This window comes from Pseudorca crassidens, chromosome 6 (assembly GCF_039906515.1).
Source record: "Pseudorca crassidens isolate mPseCra1 chromosome 6, mPseCra1.hap1, whole genome shotgun sequence".
Classification (NCBI taxonomy): Eukaryota; Metazoa; Chordata; class Mammalia; order Artiodactyla; family Delphinidae; genus Pseudorca; species Pseudorca crassidens.
This window is the reverse complement of record NC_090301.1, coordinates 66,566,618-66,588,374: the sequence shown is the minus strand read 5'-3', so window position 1 is coordinate 66,588,374 and position 21,757 is coordinate 66,566,618. Positions and strand designations below refer to the sequence as shown.

Genomic DNA, 21,757 nt, shown 5'->3' with positions numbered 1-21,757 from the left:
CATGTGATGCTAACAGCCACAGCTCAGCAGCCACTTTCTGCTTTTTAACTTTTACTACAGAACTCCAAAATGAAATGTGAAAAAAATCCTTGCACCACATGCGAATGACAAGTCAGAAGTGATAAAATGGTTTTCCCAAACTGACAAAACATAGGAAATAACCCATTTAAACTTTCTCTGCTAGATAAGTCACTTTTATTACTTTAGTTGTAAATTTGAGTACTTCATCTCTAAATACAGTAAGTTTGTAACTTTTCTTTCTTTAAGAGACAAAGGAGGGGTATAAATTTACAAAATTTATAATTCATAAGCAATTAAGAACCTGTGTTGAAGAAAAGTGTATTGCCACCTTTATAAAAATGTGCTTCAATGTATCTTCACCAACCTTGGTCTAACTGGTAGAGATGAGTGAGGTTTAACAAGCACCATCCTCTCCAGGTCTCATTCAATACTTACTTCTGAGGCTAAAATGTTTGACTTTTTGCCAGCTGGCAAGGAAGCACCCAGCCTCTACTGCAAGATTTTCTCTCCCGGAGTAGAATTTTAATGAGAATGTCATTTGTATGTATTAATATTAATAGTAGTTCTAATTTTCAAATGTGCCCCTATTTAAGTAGTGAAAGACAACCGGAATTGTTTAAAAAAAAAACCCCAAAAACCCTTCCCATCAGTTAAAGTGCCTTTAAAAATATTTTTCCAGAATATATAATCTTAGTTTCCTTTTTAACAGCCTCACCAGTTATAATACTGTCTTCTACTATTTGAAAAGTAGCTAATAAATCTTTTCCTATTTAGATGCCAACCTTCTGACATTCACAATTAGCCAGAAACCATCTGTAGGTGTGTATCCCATTTCTGTTGCCATCTCACACTCTTGGGCATTTAAGTATTACCAAGAGATCCCTCATACTTGGGAAATTGTTAATTAGGATAATAGGGGTAATGAACTTGAGCAAATGCAAGTGTTCTTTTAGAAGATGGCTTCTATTTCTTAGTAGACTATCTTATCAACTATCTTCTAAGAATATGTTTTGGTCTCCATTTAATATATAACAGACCTAGATGACTTCAGTTTTCTAAGACTAGGTACTTGAAAATAACCAAGGAAAAAAATCTTGTTTTGTTGGCATAGTAACCTTACATGTGTACTCTACATACAGGGACAATTTGATTGAATCAAATTGATGTAATCAGAATTTTAGTCTTTGTTTAAAAATACTAAATTTTATCTTATATTTCCCTTTAAAATTTCATATTTAATTAGCATTATTTTAATGTACATTCATTAAGATCTAGAAATAAAAGCAGAGGTTATCTTAGAAGGCATAAATTATGCATTTCCAAGCATAGTTTGTTTTACCCTATATATTGTCAAATAAATTTTACAGCATTATGAGAAAGTTGAAAGGTACAGTTTAGCCTGGTACTTAAAACCATGGACTCAGGAGTCACCTTGGTTTAAATACCTGCCCTCTAGTGGCTGTGTGACGTTGGTTCCATTTCTAAACCTAAGCCTCAGTCTGCACATCTGTGAAGGGGGGCTAAAAATAGTGGCCTCTTTAATAGGGTTGTTGGGAAAATTACCTGACATAATTCTTGCAAAGCACAAAGTATATGAATTTAAGGCCTATAAATGTTAGATATTTATCTTACAAAAATTAAAACACTCAGATATTTTGAAGTTAAAGGTGGAATACCTCCAATTCTACACAGTTGTAAGGGATAATTTTTTCTTTCTTGTATACCAATTACAGTAATCATTGTCAGAACAAGAGGCATGTATATTACTTAATTTAACTAAACCATAAAAGTAAGTGCGCTGAGTATGTTTCTTCCTTAGCAAATTGTGCATAATGATTTATCAAATTAAGCATGTATATTTGAATATATATTCTGTGTGTGTGTGTGTGTTTGTTTCTTGAGGAGCCTTATTATAGGAATTTTAAAAAATCAGAAACATGAAATAAACATGAAAAAATAAAGAAATAAACACTGTTAACCTTTTGGTGCTAATATTACCAATATCTTTTAAACTCCTACCCATAAATATCCTCACATGCAAGTGTGTTTATTCTTGTGCATATGTTTCTATGATGCAAAGGCATAAATTATTTGTGCATTTGTTTGCCAGACACTGATCATACAGTAATATTAATTTATACCCTGCCATTTCTTATTTGACAGTATCTGCTACCAGGAATATATAGATATTCTGCAAAAGAACATCACATATGTACAAGATTAATCATTGTGTCATTGTAATAGAAGAAAGGGGTAGCTAATTATTTTGCATTTAAAATATCAAAAGTAGAGTTAGGAGCCTCTCCTTAAACATAAGCTCTTAACACTGGTTTATCATTCCTTCCTTGGTTGGATTCAAGATTATCTCCCTCTTCATTCATTCATTCGGTCAGTTTAGTGAGTCACAAAATGTTTATTGTCTACTCTTTGCTGGGAATCTGCCAGGCCCTGTGGTATTATATGGTCAGTTCCTTCAAGTGGCTTATAGCCTGCCACCTGGTTAATTCCTTTTTGTCCCTCAGGTTCACTTAGATATCCCTTTGTACAGGAAACCAGTGAAGACTGTGTTAAGTGCCCACTTTTCTGTTCCCTAGCAGCCCGTACGACCCCCTTTTCTTAGACTTATCACACAGCATGACATTGCTCGTTTGCTTCTCTGTGCCTCATACTAGCTGGTTGACTCCACCAGTAGAGAGTGTATATTCTTGGCTGAGGTTGTTTCCTCAGCAGTTAGCACAGTGCCAGGCACAGTGCCAGGCATAGTGGGTTATCAACAAATATATTAAATGAATCAATGATTGTTTTGCCTGAATTTTGCTTTGACTTCTCCATTGTCCCTATTTATATTTTTTGCTTCATTTTTTAGTGCTTGTGTTTAATTATTTCTTCTCTGTGTGTCAGTGCTGCCTGACCCTAATTGGGTAAGACACTGTCTATTTAATCAATCTTTTTCCATGTCCAGAACAGAACAGTTCATGTGATCAAGGCTGTAGACTTGAAATAACTTGTTCTGAAATTAAATTATTTTAAGCTCAAGGGCAGGAACTACAGAGTTTTCCATTCTCTCACACCTTCTGATTCTCTACATAAAAAGCTATTCAATAAATATTAAGTAATATGAAATGTGATTTCAGAGAAAATATTGACTAAAGATAGCAGTGGAATAGCTAACATGTCTGATAGTTTTAGAGAGGCAGTATACTAAATAGGGCTTGCATTTGGACAGGTTTGGCACCAGCCAGATCTGGATTTGAACACTGGCTCTGCCACTGACTTTGTGGTCCTGAGACTCTTTCTCCATTTTTATAAAGTATTAATAAAACTTATCTAATTAGAGTCTTACAAGGGATAAATAAGATAAAATTTGATAAACACCAGGCACATAGTACAGTGGTCTATAGTTGTTTTACTATTTTCTTTCTGACCTTTAAGAGGCTTCTTAAGATAAATAGGAGATTCTTTACATTTGTATATTATGCCTGCATATTTATTGGTTCTTTTCTTCTACAAAAAAAGACATACTTTTAAGTGCAAGTAAAAGCTTCTGGGTCTTTATAATTGTGGGTACATAGGAGTGCCTGCAGTAAACAAACGGATTCTATGTTGCAGCTTCCAGAGATGGAGAAATCTGGAGACTGGACCAGAGTGTGAAGAGGATACAATTCTGCATAGAGCCTGCTTTTAATCAGTTGGCCACTAAAAAATGCCAATTCCAAAATGAGTTGTAGAAAGTACTTATTTAAGTTAAGGAGAGTTGGCCACTTTAAACTGGAATGCAGGATATGTCACTTTATTTTAAAGGAAATGATTGCTCCTGTGATATGCTTTTCAAAGCACAATATTAAAGTTGAAAAGAAATCTTTTAAAATGTGTATTTTTATTTTTGTAAAAGCAGTATTAAAATCATATTATTCAGAGTAGAGACTGAAATTGGGAATGACTTGTTTTAAAATCTGTTTCTTGAACTGTCATTACATCTACATGCAAATGAGGTAATTATAACTCAAAATAATCTTGCACATAGTACATGCAAAAAATGTAGGCTAATTCTAGAGTTAAGATTTCTATGACATCCTTTGTTTCAGAATTCATTAAAAAATAGTGTCTGGGAGAGTTGATTAAGTTCTTCTGTTTTATTCTCTGTATGATAACTACAAATCGAGAAATCATTGTATATTTGAATCTGGGTTAACTTCTTGAAGTAAAATTTGAAAAGTAAGAAAGGAAAAATTATACACACAGGGACACACACATTATATGTATATATTTAAGATTTGGAGGAAGCCAAATTTACTCTGCTCAAACACAGACACAGCTGCATAATCTCAGGTCTTTACTGGAGCAAAGCCAGCCCACAAGGGTTACTGCCACTCACAGCAAATCTGAATGTCTCTCTGGCAAGAAGACCCAGAAATAGACCCCAGCAGGTGGAAGCCAAGTTTTCATTGTTTTTTCTACTAAAACCCCTATCAGAGACATTACTTCTCCTCCCCTGGGAGGAGTAAGGAGGTGAACAGAGCCTGGAAATATTCTTTCCACACTTTGCCCTTGGGGAGAATGGGTTGGAAATTTCCTCTATGAAAACATGAGGAGCGTGTGTTTGTGTGTGTGTGTGTGTTATATTGCCTGACACTATTAATACATTTTTAATTTAATCTTTCTCCATATGTATACATACACACATTTTTTTATCTTTAAAATTTACATAAGTATGTATGTATACATACATACACACACATACTCCTTATGAGAGAGAGAGAAAGGGGGAAGGAGAGAATAAGGAGAAAATAGAATGAAATTTTTCTTTTTAAAAAAATTTTTATATTTAGTTTTTATTTAATATTGGAGTATAGTTGATTTACAATGTTGTTTTAGTTTCAGGCATACTGCACAGAAGGAAATTTTTCAATTGTTTCAAGTTTCAAAGTGAAAAGCCAGAGTAGTCATAAAAGTCCAGGAACATCAGCTAATTTACTGAAGATAAATTCCCATAATTATTTCTATTTATCTTTGATCTTTTCTTGTTATGATTAACATTATTGTCAGAGTATGTAATGTCCCCAAAGTCATGAAGAGCTTAAATATGATCATGACATCATTTTTCAGAAAGTAAGGCAAGTATGGGTATCCCCCGAGAAGTGCATTTTGCCTTTTCATATAGCTTAAGATCCATTTGCATATAACATTTATCCATTTTTGGTTTGTTTTTCCATGTTTTTTTTCCAGAAAGGACTGGGGTGGAATTATGTTATAAATTCCTGTGTTTACATGCTTGATTGTGCTCTCAGAATCTAGAGAGATAAAGTCTTTTTAATAAATATCTGTTTCCTTATTTAAAGGTCAAAAACTCTATCCATATTATCCACCATCTAAGTTTTAAAAAAAATACATTGGTAACTTTAGTATTTTATATATAGTTCATGAACCATTTATGAAACAAGACATTCACAGCATTTTTATATAAGGACTTAAAATCCAAGAATGTGATTGAGTTCATTTTCTTTTAGAATTTTATTCAAGGGAAGTAGCTTGCAGTAATTAAATAATAAAATAGTTTACATGTAAATTTATTGTTCATTTTATTATTTACCTTTTTCATTTACATACTCCTTTTTCAGGTTTGCATTCTCTGCTAACGGATACAGGATGTCAATCATAAACTGAAGATGTGACTGTAGATTTTCTAGACAAAGTAGCTGTGCTTAGAATTTAATGACTACAGAATAAAGGAAGAAATGTTATTTATGTTTGTTCAGACAGCTGATGTATAAAGAATACTATTAAATACCACTGACTCACATTTTCACTTTTACTTTTTAATTCTAGTTGAATTAATTTGCTCTGTTTTATAATATAAATAGGACATTTTTATGAAAGAAGAGGTTCTTTATAAGTACCAGATTTCATATTTCTATTTATGCCTGTCTTAGTCATTTTAAATTTAAAAATATTTATTTGTGCTTATCTTTCTGTACACATTAGTGGTATTTAATGAAAGATTCCAGTTACTAAACTGGTATATAACTTTCTTAGAGAATTTGTGTATTTCTGTTATATTATTTGTTTATCTTATTAGTAATAACTATTACTACAATGAGATTGAATTTCATTAGAGTAGTAATAGCTTTGCCTTTATTAAACCTTAGAAGAAATAAATGGCTTTTCTAAAATCAGCTCTTTGATCTATTTAAATTTTAGCTAAGTAAACAGGTGATCAAAGAGTATCCTTATTGTCCCTAATATCATTGTGTTGGGTCTGTGTGGGTCAGGGGTAAAGGAGGGGGTGGATTTGTTTGTATTCCTTTTTTTTCCCTCTCTCTTTCAGTGTACTAGGTCATTGCTTGATGTTCACAGCAAGCAGCAAAAGGGTTCACCACTGTGTTCCCAAGCTAGTACCAACCAGCCCTGCTGTTTCTACTCCGAGGACAGAGGATGAGGCCTCTCCTGTCTCCATGACAACGATGTGTCCTTTGGGAAGCTGCTTGTAGCTAAAGACCTTCTGAGAGCTGGGGGAGGGGCCGTTTCTGAGGAAAATCTCACCTCATTTCCCCTCTTACCAGCGCATTATGTCTCTGCATAACGCTGTACCCAAAAGCCACACACCCAAAACCTTATTTCATAAACAAAGGGCCATATCACAGGGATTTTTCTAGCATCTGGCATATAGTTTCACATCCTCTTCTCCCGTTTTGTGTTAACTTTATCTCTAGTTCTCCAATTCCCTGAAATGATTTAAATATTAATGATCATTGGAAAGCCAAACGCTGCCTTAGCCTGGGAATATTGTTGCTATACATTATGAATATTTGAAAGGAAAAAAATGTTTGTTTCTTTACTTTTTGTTTAAACAGACTTACTAGTATAACTTAAAAATGTAGCTCGCACAAAAAAACCATTTCATCCTTAGACAACAGAGATGTGTGCCATATACATTGTGCAAACCTAAATTTACCAGATTAATTCATTAGGGGGTGAGCATTTGATTTACATTTGCCACAAATCTTCAGCAATATTTAACATATATATTTATTCCCTTAAATAAGCTCTGTTCCAAGGAAATGACTTAAAAAAAAATTATTCTTTTTGCCCCGTGGCTCTATCTGGTAATGGTACTGGGCTGGTATAATAACCTTCCCTCTCTTCTCTACGTTTTCTCTCAAGGCGTCTCTTCCAGTTTGTGGCTTCAACTAGCATACTGAATCAAATGAATTACTGTGTCAAGTGCGTCTTGGGGTCTGGATCCTTCCTTACCCTGGGGTGGGGGCTGCACGTGGACCGAATTCAGATAAGCGGGAACTACGTTTCCCAGAATTCCCTTTGCGGTCCGACTTCGGCGTAGTGACGTGCACACGCAGAACCGGAGCAGCTGCCATATTTGCGCTCTGAGGTGGCGCGTGGTCGCAGGCGGAGTGCGAGATTGGGCCTGTGGTTGCCTGTCATGTGGGCAGCACTGGGGCCTGCGACTCGTCTAGCTCCCGCCAGATCTTTTTCTCCTTCTCTGGGTCCGGGACCAGGCCGCCGTGCGGCTTCGCGTTGCGGGGGGCCAGCCTCTCTGGCAGGCTACCCGCTCTCGGAATCTTCGCTTTTGGTTTCTTTGAATCCTGGACCAGGTGCGTGAAGCACGACCAAATTTAAGCGTGACAAGTCCACAGTTATATGGGAGGTCTTAGCTTACTTTTCTTAGTAACTAATAGAATAAGCAGACAAAACGTCAATACAGAGATGAGTAAACACAAAATATGTGGATCCCTGTACCTCACAATTGCGGAATAGACATTGTTTTCAAAGACATGCAGAATATTTACTGAAAAAGACTATATGCCATCTCTGAAGTAAATCTCAGCAAGATTTTATTTAATTTATTTTAAAAATTTTATTTTATTACATGAATACTTAAGGAGATCTATCCTCATAACACTTTTTTTTTTTTTTTTTTGCTGTACGCGGGCCTCTCACTGCTGTGGCCTCTCCCGTTGCGGAGCACAGGCTCCGGACGCGCAGGCTCAGCGGCCATGGCTCACCGGCCCAGCCGCCCCGCGGCATGTGGGATCCTCCTGGACCGGGGCACGAACCCGTGTCCCCTGCATTGTCAGGCGGACTCTCAATCACTGCACCACCAGGGAAGCCCCTCATAACACATTTTTAAGTGTACAAAACATTATTGTTAATTGTAGGTACAATGTTGTACAGAAGATCTCTAGAGCTTATTCATCTTGATTAATTGAAACTTTATGCCTGTTTTAACTCCCCATTTCCCCCTCCTTCAACCCCTGGCAATCACCATTCCAATCTTTGAATCTATGAATTTGACTACTTTAGATACCTCGTATCAATGGAATTATGCAGTATTTGTTTTTCTGTGAATGGTTTATCTCATGTCCCATAATGTTCTCAAGGTTCATCCATGTTATCTCATATTGCATAACTTCTTTCTTGAACAGTATTCCATTGTATGTGCATACCACATTTTCTTTATCCATTCATGTGTCATTGCACATTTAGGTTGTTCCCATAACTTGAATATTTTGACTAGTGTTGCAATGAAAATGGGAGTGCTGATATATCTTTGAGATTGTGATTTCAATTCTTTTAGATAAATAATCAGAAGTGGGATTGATGGATCATATGGCAGTTCTATTTTTAATTTTTTGAGGAACTTTCATACTGTTTTCCATAGTAGCTACACCATTTTACATTCCCGCCAGCATTGTGCAAGAGTACCAATTTCTCCACGTGCTTGCCAATACTTATTATCTTCTTGGATGTGTAGATTAATGCTTTTCATAAAATTTGGGAAGTTTTCAGCCATTATTTCTTCAAATGTTTTCTTTTTCTCTTTTTTTCTCTCCTTTTGGTACAACCATTACACGTATGTTGGTGTGCTTAATGGTATCTCACATTTCCCTGAGGCTGTTTATTTTACTTCATTTTTTCCTCCCTCTGTTTTTCAGTTTTGTGTAATCTCTATTGATCTATCCTCAGCTTTGTTGACTTTTGTTCTGTCAGATGAAGTTCACTGTGGAACCCCTGTAATGAAATTTCCACCGTAGTTATTGTGTTTTTAAACTCTAGGTTGTTGTTATTTACTTGCTTGGTTTTTTTTTTACTTTTTATTTATTTAGTGATTTGGGTGAACTAATTTTGGAAAGTCTATTTCCTTAGTGCAGCCTCTAATTTCCCTGCTCAGATTATTTTCCCTTATTTTTCTTTCTTAGCCTGGATACCTTGGTATTACCCTGGGATCAGCATTAGCTACTTAATTTGTCAAAGGTTCTGCTTGAGCCCTCTAGGCCAGTTAATTTTTTTACACTTTGCCATTGGATGTGTGTGTGGCTTGGAGGCTGTTATCCCAGGCCAGGGATTTTGGTTTTTGGTTTTCAGCCAGGAACTAGTAGCTTGGAGTTTTCCTCTGTGATTGCTCCTGAGGGAGTACAGTCTTGGACATGAACACAGTCTTTCAGACTGCCAGGGATGAGTATGAATTTCTTTTTAATCCTGGCCGCCTAGGAGTCACCTCTGGGTCAGAAAAGTTTATTGTTCAGTCAGTGTTTAGTTGGAGGTTGGGTTTAAGCCTTTCATGCAAGTGAGCCTTCTGTCCTATTTTGATGGGTTTGCCTGCATTTCAGGGAGTGCTTTAATGTCTGCCCCATGTCTTCTTCAGATTTCTCCTGAGTGGGTGAAGCCTAGTGCGTGTATACAGTCCTCTTGACCCATAGAATTGGCTATGACCTCAACAGGGCTGTTTTGCCTTTCTCATTCCTTCGTTTACTCTATTAAACTAATGACTGCTCTGCTGTTCTGCTTGTATTGTGGAACTACTAGCCTCCTCTCGACTAAAGTCCACCTAGATCACTCTTGTTTTCAAAAACATCCTTAGACATGGAGTTCTGCACTTCCTGTTCCAAATAAAGTCAGTCTTCTCATGAACTACTTTAGAGTTTTTTCTCCTTTTGGCCTGCCTTCTCTGGATAGGAGCCCCACACCACTGCAACCGAATCAGAGTCCTACCTCTCCCTCAGTGACATCCTTCTTTAGGAGTGGGTACTCGATGGTGGGTGGTAGCCCCTGGTCTAGACATGGCATTCCTGTAGTGGAAACTCTGACCTCTGAGTGAGCTGAGGTGGGTGTAGTTCGGGCCCCAAGTACTCTTCATCTGTCATGCCACGGATAGAATTTGTGCTATGCAAATGGAGACTGGGTGGGGCAAGAGACACCTGGTCCTCTCAGGAAAGCCTGTCTGGAATAGAGTTCCTGCAGTATGCGGCTACGCGTGGGGATGGGGATGAGAATGAGAAGTGAAGGCAGCCTGTTTCTCCTGGGACTGAGCACTAGGGGCAGAGGGAGTCCTGCGTTCTCAGAGTGCCCAGGATAAAGCTCCTGTAACATGGAACTGGCAGCAGGGGAAGACAGTGAGTTGTGGCTCAAATGCCACATACCCTTATTGTTTTTCCTGATATTTAGTAGATTTTCTTGAAGAAGTGTTTCTCCATTTGTTGTATGCCCCTAGGACAATTTCCAGAGACCTTAAATAATTGGTCTTAATAATTTTGACCAATTAAATAGTTGTTTTACTGATGAGAGAGTTCTCTGAGTTTCTTACTCAGCCATGCTAGAAGATTCATTTTTTTTTTTTTTTTTTTTTTTTTTTTTTGCGGTACGCGGGCCTCTCACTGTTGTGGCCTCTCCCGTTGCGGAGCACAGGCTCCGGACGCGCAGGCTCAGCGGCCATGGCTCACGGGCCCAGCCGCTCCGCGGCACGTGGGATCCTCCCGGAGCGGGGCACGAACCCGTGTCCCCTGCAGCGGCAGGCGGACTCTCAACCACTGCGCCACCAGGGAAGCCCTGCCTTTCCTTTTGAGTGTTGTGAAAGGTATCGTGCAGATTCTCTGGCTTCTCTTCTGTTCCTCTGAAAAATATCAGATGAGTTCAACTCCAGACTATCTTCCCTGCAGTGGGCAACAGCTGAAAACCCTGGATGTTTAAGACTTAGCATTGCAGCCCTAAATCTGTTGCACATGGGCAAATTTAAGGGCTCAACCAGATTTGTATGGTTCTGTCACTTTCCAGCTGCTGTGGTTGTTTCAAACTCTATGCTCTGATTTCTCAAATTGTAAGACTGTAAATTTCTATCAAGATTTCAGCTCAGTGCTGACTGGATCCTGAACTCAGATGAAAACAGTAATAAACAGGAAACTCATCCAGTGCCATTTCCTTTTTCCAGTTTTCTGGCTTTTTGGAGTCACTCCCTATACCAAAAGGTAATTGTATTTTGTTCAAGATCTACAGTTTTTATTTATCAGAACATTGGTCTGATATTATCTACCTCATCATTTCCAGGAGAGGAAACTAGAAGTTCATTTTTAAGCCTTCAAATATATTCCTAAAAGTTAAATTTGTAATTTAATTGTATCCAAATCAGAAAATGTGGTGTGCTCTGTATGACACCAGTACTTTGAAGTTTTTTGACACTTGCTTTTTGATCTGTCATTTAATGCAGTTTTAGTAAATGCAACATGTGCACTTGAAAAAAAAACTGAGACTTTTTCAAATGTTGTTGCAGAGTTCTTTATGTGTCTAATAGGTAAAGCTAATTGTAATCAAAGATTACATATCCTTATAGGTCTTCCTGTCCACTTGAGCTATCAGTTATTCAGCAAAAATGTTAAAATCTTTCATTGTATGATAAATTTGTCTGTTTCCCCTTGGGATTGAATAGATTTTTGCTTTATATATTTTAAAGATAATTTCAATAAGTGCGTCCTGCTTAAAATTGTTATGTCTTAGAGTTTTTTTTTAATTGGAGTATAATTGCTTTACAGTGTTGTGTTATTTTCTACTGTACAATGATGTGAATCAGCTATACGTATACCTATATCGCCTCCCTCTTGGACCTCCCTCCCACCTCCCACTCCCATCCCACCCATCTAGGTCATCACAGAGCACTGAGCTGAGCTTCCTGTGCTTTATAGCATGTTCCCACTAGCTATCTATTTTACACATGGTAGTGTATATGTTTTAGAGTTTTAAACCTATTTTGTCTCTAATACAAATATGTGAGTATTCATTATGTTAGTATTTGCCTGATAATTTTCAAATCCTGTTACTTTTAAGTTTTCTGTATTTTTGTGTTTTAGGTTTATTTATTTTAAATAACTAGACTGTAAAAATAAACATGATTTTCTTTGCCTTTTAACTGGGCAGTTCAATGTATTCACTGGTAATTACTAACATATTACTGACATATTTTTATAGATATCACCAATGCCGTGGTGTTATATTGTATTCTATGCTGGAGTTTTTCTCTAGAGTATACCATTTTTATAGAATACAGTGTGATTTTTCCCCTGGAGTTGTGTAACACAGTTATCCTGGATAATAAAGGAGTATGTTGCAGTGATTAAGAGATTGGCTCTACAGCCAGTTTTCCTGGATAAATATCTTTATTGTGGTTCTTCCTAGCAATGCATCATTGGGCAAGTTAAGAATATTACATGTATCTCAATCTCTTCATAGTTCTTATCTTCATCGGGTTAATGTGGATTAATGTGGATTAATGAGGATTACCATGTAAAGTATTTGAAAATGACTAGATTAGAACATAATAAGCAGTCATTACATGTTGAGTATTGTTAATTTCCACCAAGTTGTTTTGTAGGTTTTATTTGTCTTATTTTTCCCTACTTCTATCTTCCTTCTTGTGCCTTTGAATTTCTTAAATATCAAGTTTTCCATTTTCTTCCTATAGTAGTTATAACGTTTTTATTCCATTTTTTGTCTTTACATGTATATCCTTAAGATTTTAGTAAGCATTTTAAGCAAAATTTAAAGTTAATATCTTTACCAAACTCCTGAACAATACGAAGACCTTAGAATTCTTTTTTTTAATTTAAGTATAGTTGATTTACAATATTGTATTACTTTCAGATATATAATGTAGTGATTCAATATTTTTATAGATTATGCTCCATTTAAAGTTATTACAAAGTAATGGCTGTATTTCCTTATGCTGTACAATATATCCTTGTTGCTTATTTACTTTATACATAGTAGTTTGTATCTCTTAATCCCATACCTCTTTCTTGCCCCCTCATCCCTCTCCCCACCAGTAGCCACTAGTTCTCTATATCTGAGTCTGTTTCTGTTTTGTTATATATATACATTTGTTTTGGTTTTTAGATTCCACATATAGGTGATAACACAGAGGACTTACCGTGGTGGTAGTGTGGAGCTGTGCTGCAGAGCAGGTGGGGTAGGTGTGGGTTGGGGCATGGGCTGTGGCCATGTGGCTGCAGTCAGGGACACAGACTGCTTCTGATGTGCTGCCTGTGTAAGTGCCTGTAATGTCTGCCCCTGCCCTACTAAGACACTGCTCTGGGTCTGAGCCATCTTTGTGCCTTACAGCCGACACACCCCTCGGGCACAGCAGCCCTCGCTCTGTGTGGAGTTGTGTCCTGAAGCAAGTGGGTCTAAGTGGTGCTCAGGTCAGGCCAGGGCATGCGCTGGGATGGTAGGAGAAGAGCAGTTTCAGTGTGCCTTTTCTGCCCTGTTTCAGGAAGGTGGATTTTAAGTCTCCCATTTTGTTTTGATTTCAATCATTACATTCTTTATTTCTGTAAATAGCATGATATCCTTCAAGTATGCCTCATAATTTTGTATCTCTCACTCATCGTCTTTGTTTTTTCTTTTTCAGGCAGTGTAAATTCTCCAGCTATGTTCTTTTATGTCAAGATTATCTTGGCCTTACTCAGTCTTTTGCTTTTCAATATAAATTTCAGAATCAGGTCATCAGTTTCTATAAAGGAAAAGTCTGCTTGGATTTGAGATTTTTGTTGTGATTGCACTGAAAATAATTACATCATACATGTGTATGATGTAATTTTTTTACATTATATGTATATGTGAGATAATATATATCTCAGTTTGTATATATGACTTTCTAATAATGAATTTTACCACGCATGATCTCTCTGTTTTATTTAGACTCTGAATTCTGGGTCTATGACTATGAATCTTGGGAGACTTTTTTCTGTAAACTAGAGCTAAGACCAGACAGGGTTCCCTTGCTAAGGTTTTCTTTCTATCTGCTTTTGCAAGGTTGATTTTTAAAAATGCTTTCATTAAGTGTGTAGCTTTTTGTGGATCTTGAATTTATTCAGGATCTCTAACCCATATTGGGTTAATCTTTGTCTTCTATTTTCTGTACGCAGGCAGTTAAAACCAAGCTATAGGTCACTGGGATCAATAGAAGCCCACAGAATAGCCTCTGACTTTAGTGCTAGCTTACCTTTCACTATCAGCCCTAAGGAATTTCCCTTGTTTTCTGGTAAGGCTAACCGTACATTAAAATGATCTTCTAAAAATATTTTATTCTGTTTTTAGATATTTTGTGACAAGAGTTTTAGGATAATTGTCCCATTATATGCTGGAAATATACATTCATCAAGCAAAATCCTAGTTATCAGTGTATTACCAGTGTACCTATGAGTTATTCAAGTGAAGAATATATACATGATTAAGGTAGTGAAATAAAACCTGATTATGTTTTTTCATCCATGCAGCATACATCTAATTGAGGACAACTAAGTAAACCTATTCTTTCACTGGCAGAATTAATGAAATGAAATTATTTTTTTTCAGTAGTTTTTGCTAGGCAATAGGCATTGCTTGTAAACTATAGTTACAAGGTGTACTGTATTTCTGAGATATTTTGTAATTATGGTAGTGCTTTATCTGAATTTAGATGCTAATAAATTAGAGAGTCATTCTCAGTAAGGACTGGAAAAAATTTACTGGTGGTGTTGTTTGGCACTTAAGTATTTTTGTGTTTTCCTGCAAGACTCAATTCTAGCAATGTATCTGAAAACTGGTAGTCACATACCCTGTTAGTCATTGCTGATAAAGGATAAAAGGGTGAGAAAATTAATGAGATGCATCCCATACCTTAGATATACTACAATCTATTAGAAGAGATAAGTGCAAAGGAGGTAATACAGCATGGTATGGTACATAAAATCCTAGATGCACATTAGGAAGTCTGAGGAGAAATGTTTCGGGGAAATCTGAGAAAGCTTTGAAAAGATGATATTTGAGCCAGTTTTTGAAAGATGAGCAACAATTTGTCAGGGAAAAAAAGAGAAAGACATTTCAGGCAAAGACTGTAGCATGTGCCAAGACAGGAGAGATGTCCAAAAATTGTGTAATTGGAGACTATGTGATTCCGTGGGGAGGAGGCATGAGTTGTGGAGTGATGGCCAATGACAGAGGATAGTAGTGGGATATGTGAGGGACAGGTTATTCAGGGTTTTTTTTTTTTTTTTAAACTCTGTAATAAGAAAGGGAAATGGATTTTCTGAATAATGGGATGCCATCAGGTTTAGAAGATTTCAGATGTGTATTTCAGTATGCCAGCTGGACGGAATATTGGAGAGACTCTGGAGAGAAGAGGAGAGGAGAAATACTGCAGATGGAAGGACACATAGGAAGGAGACAGTTACAACAAAGTTTGGTTGCATCAAATCATAAATGTCTTTCTCTGTGAAAGAATAAAACATTTTAGGTGTTATCATAAGAGAATGATGTGCATCTTTTATTCTTTTTTCAGTAAAAATAGTGTTCTAGGGAATATAAGACTTAAGCCCAACTTCCTTAAGTTTTGTGGTAAATGTTAATGACAGAAGGAGTAAGTACACTTGTAGTTCGAGACAATTTTACAAATAACTAATGATTTCTTTGTTTTAATTTCTTCTGTTACATATCAGGTGTTGTCTTTTAGAAATCTGTAACATCATAGGAGAGAAATAATAGCTGTCCTTTCAATTATTTAAAACATTCTTCAACTTTGTCATATAAAATCTTTGAGGATAAGAAGACTTCTTCATTAGTGGGGCTAAAGTCAAGATCAGATGTTGCATTTCTATTTTAAGTTATCTGAGTAATGTTTTAAATGGTGTATTGACAATGCACATTTTTTTAAATTAAGTATTATTCATATAAAGGAAATTACTCATTTTGAATGGCAATTTGATTTTGAACATAGAATTTTAGAATTAAAGTACTACTAGAGACAGCATACCTAATCCAGCATCCCCATTCAAATAAAGGGGGAATCTGAGGGGCCAGAATTTGGTTTGCCTGGATTACACTGCTAGTTTTATACCAGAACTGAAACTAGAAGCCAAGTGTCAGAACTCTTGGTCCAGTTCTTCTTACATTTTTCATTTCCACAAAAATGGTCAGTAAGAACTTTCTTTATGATTACTACTGAGTAGTTTGAAATGCACAAGAATGATTTTCAAGTTATTGTATTCTAGTTATTTGAAGATTAGTAAAACACGTAAATTTATATAGACATTATCTTTCAGCTACATTATTTGAAATGCAGAATTCTCATTTTTCTCTCCACACAAATGGTTTTTCTTTACTAAAGGATCACTTATTGGTAATTTAGTATCACTTATTGTTGATTTAGTATCACTTGTTGGTGAATTTAAGTTTCTTTAATTTCATGGTATTGTTATTTCTATGTCCAACTTGATTAATTCTATTTTTACAAAATTCTATCATGAAGTTTAATAATAGAAGGATTTTTCTTGTGAAAGTAGTTATTTCAAAAATCTGTCAAATTGTATTAGCAACCCTGTATTCTGAACAACCCTGTATTCTGAATGTTCTGAACATTCCGAATATCCTTTAGCTAGGTATATTTTTTAAAGTATTTTTTTTTTTTTGCAGCTGAGACTCTTCTGAACATAAGATCATTTAGATATAATGCATATCAATTAATAGATTGCTTGGCTAATGATTATATAATAGGATGCATAAAAAGGTTAAGGACTTTGCAGAGTAATACTTGACTTCTCTGTGGTGTTGGCAAGATCTGAAAATTTACCTGAACAGCAAGAAGGCAACAAATTACAATTAAGTCACCTCATACCGTTTATGTTGGGGAAATTATGAAATGCGTATTTAGATCCAATTCATCAAAAATATAAGCATTATAACTGGAGTTTTCTACTGAGAAGAAACATTTGGTTTTGACCTGACATAAATCCAAGGGACCCTGAAAAAAATGTTAATATAAATTTTCAATCACTGCATCATTAATATTTTATGTGTAAATAGGAGTTCATAAAATGGATTTAAGTAACAAACTATGTAATATAACATTTATTGAGTGCCAAGAAATTTGGAGATTACAATAATTACATTGAGAGGAGTTGAGGTCAAAATGTTTACAGCCAAGGGAGTTAATTGAAATGGATAACCATTATAGATGGCTACTATTATTGTTGTTGAACTTGAAAGTTGGAATATGTGAGCTTCATCTTTTGCACACAGAAAAGTTCACAAAAACTGCTTTTAATAGACTTTATTCTATAGTACTGCTTGGTGGATCATGCAGTAGTTTGTTATAAAATTCATGGGAACTTTTATGTATACAAATGTCAGATCAAGTACAGGTTTCATTAATTATATATGTTTTAAACTTCCAACAATAAAAAAAAACCCAGAAGCCAGGAAATTAAATACAATAAAAAATGAAATATTTATTCGTTTGGCTCAATAATGACATAGCTCACCATTCGTTTTAGTAATAGCAATTCCCTGCATGCAGTTCATCAATACACTACAAGTAAATAGTTGTGTAAAAGGAATTAACATTAATCTTTTGGTTTGTGCAAAAAACAAAAATTTATATCATGTTAGGTAATTGCACAGCTTAGCCACTATGTTCATGGCTAAAAGGGTCAGAGCCCAAGTTATATCTCTGATAGCTTTAGTGCAATAGGAATTAAAAAAATAAGACTAGTCTGCATAAGCAAATACTACAAAAGTTGAGTAAAAAAAAACCTTCCATGGATAAAGGGTTATATTGAGGCAACCATAGTTGGTAGAAAATGATCTAGGTTTCAATTTTTGACCAATGTTCTCCTACTGGAATGGTAGAAAATATATTATAACAAAGAAATCCACAAAACACATTGTATAACTTTTATTTTAAGAAATTATCCATTGAAAATTCTTATGGATTTAAAAGTTTGGCGTTGTGATTAAAAATAAAAAGAAAAAGCATAAAGTAAAATAAATTGGCATGTCATCAACCTGAAAATAATTTTCTTATGTACAAAATGCAACAAATAAAATTGATTATATTTTTACATTATTTATATTTAAACAAGTTTTAGACATATTTTAGCAAAATATGAAGTATAGGTTTTGACAGTAGGCAGTATGCAGTGTGTTTCCTTGAAATCTAGAGAGACACCATATGACACAAGTTGAATTAAAAATGCAAAAGGAAAGGTGCTTTTAAATAACTGCAAGCTATTCTGCTTGATGTACTAGACATAGAGCTGGTTAAATCACTCTACTACCAACATGTGACGACTTCTAACCAAGACTTGTGAAGAATGGATTGAGTAAAATAGAGCAGCATAGGTAATTAACATGCATTAGTGGTAGTCTTCAAACTATTTATGTTTAATGAATGGTGCAGGATACAACCCCGTTGGAAGCTCGTAAAAGACACATACACTGTGGTACATACTTGATTTAATAGAAGTTGTTTATCAGGAGATATATATATATATATATATACACACATAAATATATATATATATATATATTCCCAAACATGCCCCACAGGATAAAATAACTATTTACATAAAAGAGGGTGTGTTTAGTTGACATAAAATGTCAGCTTTGCTGAGAGCAGAAGATGGCAAAGCAACACTGAATCAGAAGGTGGAACAACTATTCTAAAGTGATACTTTAGATATACTTTTCTAGAACAGATTTATTAGATTACTTTTTTTGGAAAGCATTTAACCAAAATTAAATATAGTGCTCTGGAACTTAGAATAAAATTTGCACTTGCTGAAACAGAATACTTTGCATAAAAATAATCCTTTAAAAATTAGAGGAGACTTTACAGGCACGTAACTGTTTAGATATAAACAAACATAGACTAAAACACTTTCAAAATTAAAGCCGTCTAGAAAACGGAAGTACCTGAAATTGTTATTAGATTTTTTCTTTCTGGTTTTGAGCAAGAACTTCATCTCTTGGACAAAACCCTTTGTCTGATTATTCGAGAAACTTGTGGAGTAGGAACACAGGGCTCTTATATACTTTTTTCTCAACTTAAATTTCATTTGCAAAAATAGTGACATAGTATTATGAATAAACTATGAAGTAGTGACTAGGGAAATCCACTAGAACAAATTTTGTAAAAATATTGCAGATATGGAAGTTAAAAATAGAGTGGATGCAAGTACTGTACTAAAAGTGTTTGGTGTAGTTACAATGATCACTTTGCACAACTATCCCTACAGTCTAGGTAGCCATTGAGTTTCTCCTCAGCAGTGTCAGCTGGTAATGAAAACAGCAACCTCTTGTCAGTGTTGATACCCTGACTCACAGAGTTATAGTGATGGAGAGGTCACTGTCTTGTTATAGGCACTGACCATGAGTATTTGTTAAAACAGTTTGGCATAGACCTCCTCTGGGAGTCCAGTTGACACATAAACTTTACCTTCTTAGGCTGTAAACAATTGATCACAAAGATAATTCTTTGTCTCTTTTTACTTTTGATTTTCCCTCACCTCTTTCCCTTTGCTTTCTTTTTCTGGTCTGTCTTTTCCAAACTTTTCTTTGTCTGGCTTTGTTACACTATCATAGGAAGGAGGAGAGGTGGTAGAGGAACTTCCATCTGTTTTTTCTGGGGTGGAGTTCCCATTTAATTTGTCAATAATCATATCGTCTTTTATAGGTAAATCAATCCTCCCTTTGATTGCCTCTTTGTTATACTCACTTAATACCGTCTTTAACCTTTGCCTTAAAAGATAACATCTGAAATTACGCTGAATGATAGCAGCAGATACCTCCTCTTGTTTGCGTTTCAAAGTGGTTGTAATGGGCTCATAGGAGACTTTGGAGGGGTTCGATGCCATGAACCGATCTTCCATTTGTATTCGAAGGGCATCCATCTCTCCACTTTCACCCAAAACACGCTTTGTAAAGGCAAATAAAATGTCGAGGCAGTGGATCCTGTCCCCATTGACCATGGGCAGATCCATGGCAATGAGCTGGACTTTGTTTGGTTTTGCTATGAGAAGAGGAGGATCCAGGGCAGCTGCAAAATCAGAGAGCTTGGAGAACTCTATGAACTGGGTGGCATCAGGATCAAACTTCTCCCAAACCTCATAGAACATCTCAAAGTCGTCCTCACTCAGGGGCTCTGCACTTTCTTCAGTAGCAACACTGAAGTTCTCCAGGATGACAGCAATGTACATGTTCACCACGACCAGAAATGATATGATGATGTAACTGACAAAAAAGAAAATCCCCACAGATGGGTTCCCACAATCTCCCTTAACTGAGCTGCCAGGGTGAATTGTGTCAGGGTCACAGTCAGGCGGTGCACTGTTGAGAATAGGTGCTAGCAATCCATCCCAGCCACCAGAGGTGGTAATCTGGAACAGGCAGATCATGCTGTTGCCAAAAGTTTCAAAATTGAACATGTCATCAATTCCAGCTTCCTTTTTAACATAGGCGAAGTTGGACATCCCAAAGATGGCGTAGATGAACATGACTAGGAAGAGCAGGAGGCCGATGTTAAACAGCGCAGGAAGGGACATCATCAAAGCAAAGAGCAGCGTGCGAATCCCCTTGGCCCCTTTGATCAGACGCAGGATTCGGCCAATCCTGGCAAGACGGATCACTCGGAACAGGGTAGGGGACACAAAATATTTCTCTATCAGCTCAGCCAGAAACATACCTATGGAACAATACAGAAAACAGCTAAACAGTGAGTATCTTATGCTTATATGAATGCTTTTTCTTTGCAAGGTTAATGAAAACAACAAATTTGTTATGTGTATAAACCTTTACTGTTTGGATCCACTTCCTAATATTACCAGTGAAAGATTATAGAGTTTTATTTAATAATTCTATAATGTCATAAACCAATATGGACTCTTGCAAAATCCCATAAGTTAAATAATCTCACATAGTGGTATGGCATTTTAAGATTATATACACCCAATTACTATGAATAGTTATCCTCGCATATGAAATGTGCCAACAGCAAACAAAGACTATTTCTGAAATCTTCAAATATATTGTTTTCTTTTTTTGAATAGTTAAATTCTTCAGTTAGTGGAAAATGAACAAGAGTGTTGAACTTTAGAGTTATACACATTATGATTCTCAGATCTAATTTCCATGTTACAGAGGTGATAGGCTTTGGGGACTTTTCCAACAACTGCACTTCTCTGTAAATAAACCATTCTTACCTACAATGGAGAGAATCACCACCACAAAATCAAAGATGTTCCAGCCTATGGTGAAGTAGTAGTATCTGAGGGAGATAAGTTTCAGCACAAATTCTCCAGTGAACAGGATAATGAACACAAGGTTGATCCGGGACAAGACTAGAGTCATATATTTGCTCTGGTCATCAGTTTCTACCATCATGGTGACCATATTGAGGCAGATAAGGATCATGATGCTGATATCAAAAACTTGTCTGGTTACAAAATCAAAGACCATTCCTTGGTATTTGTTCTAGAAGGAGAGGAAGGAGAAGGTTAATATGCATATTTCATAAATATTGATCCATAAAATTGCAGATGAAGTCCTTTACGTATGGCCCATGGGATGTGCACCCTTCTCACATTACCGCAAACAAATTTGTTAAAAAAAGAGCAATAAATGAAGAATGTCATATGACAAA

General features: G+C 35.9%; 1 protein-coding gene across 6 annotated transcripts in view; it reads right to left on the bottom strand.

The window, feature by feature from the left end:
- Positions 1 to 17,542: 17,542 nt before the first annotated feature.
- Positions 17,543 to 21,757, bottom strand: part of SCN3A (sodium voltage-gated channel alpha subunit 3) — a 111,145-nt gene continuing 106,930 nt past the window's right edge. For all 6 annotated transcript variants that reach the window (XM_067741696.1, XM_067741692.1, XM_067741694.1 and 3 more), the window contains 2 exons: positions 21,318 to 21,588; positions 17,543 to 20,800 (listed from right to left, as the gene is read on the bottom strand). In XM_067741696.1, the coding sequence (XP_067597797.1) occupies positions 19,605 to 20,800; positions 21,318 to 21,588 (1,467 nt within the window). In that variant the 3' untranslated portion in view covers positions 17,543 to 19,604. The remainder of the gene's footprint in view (positions 20,801 to 21,317; positions 21,589 to 21,757) is intronic.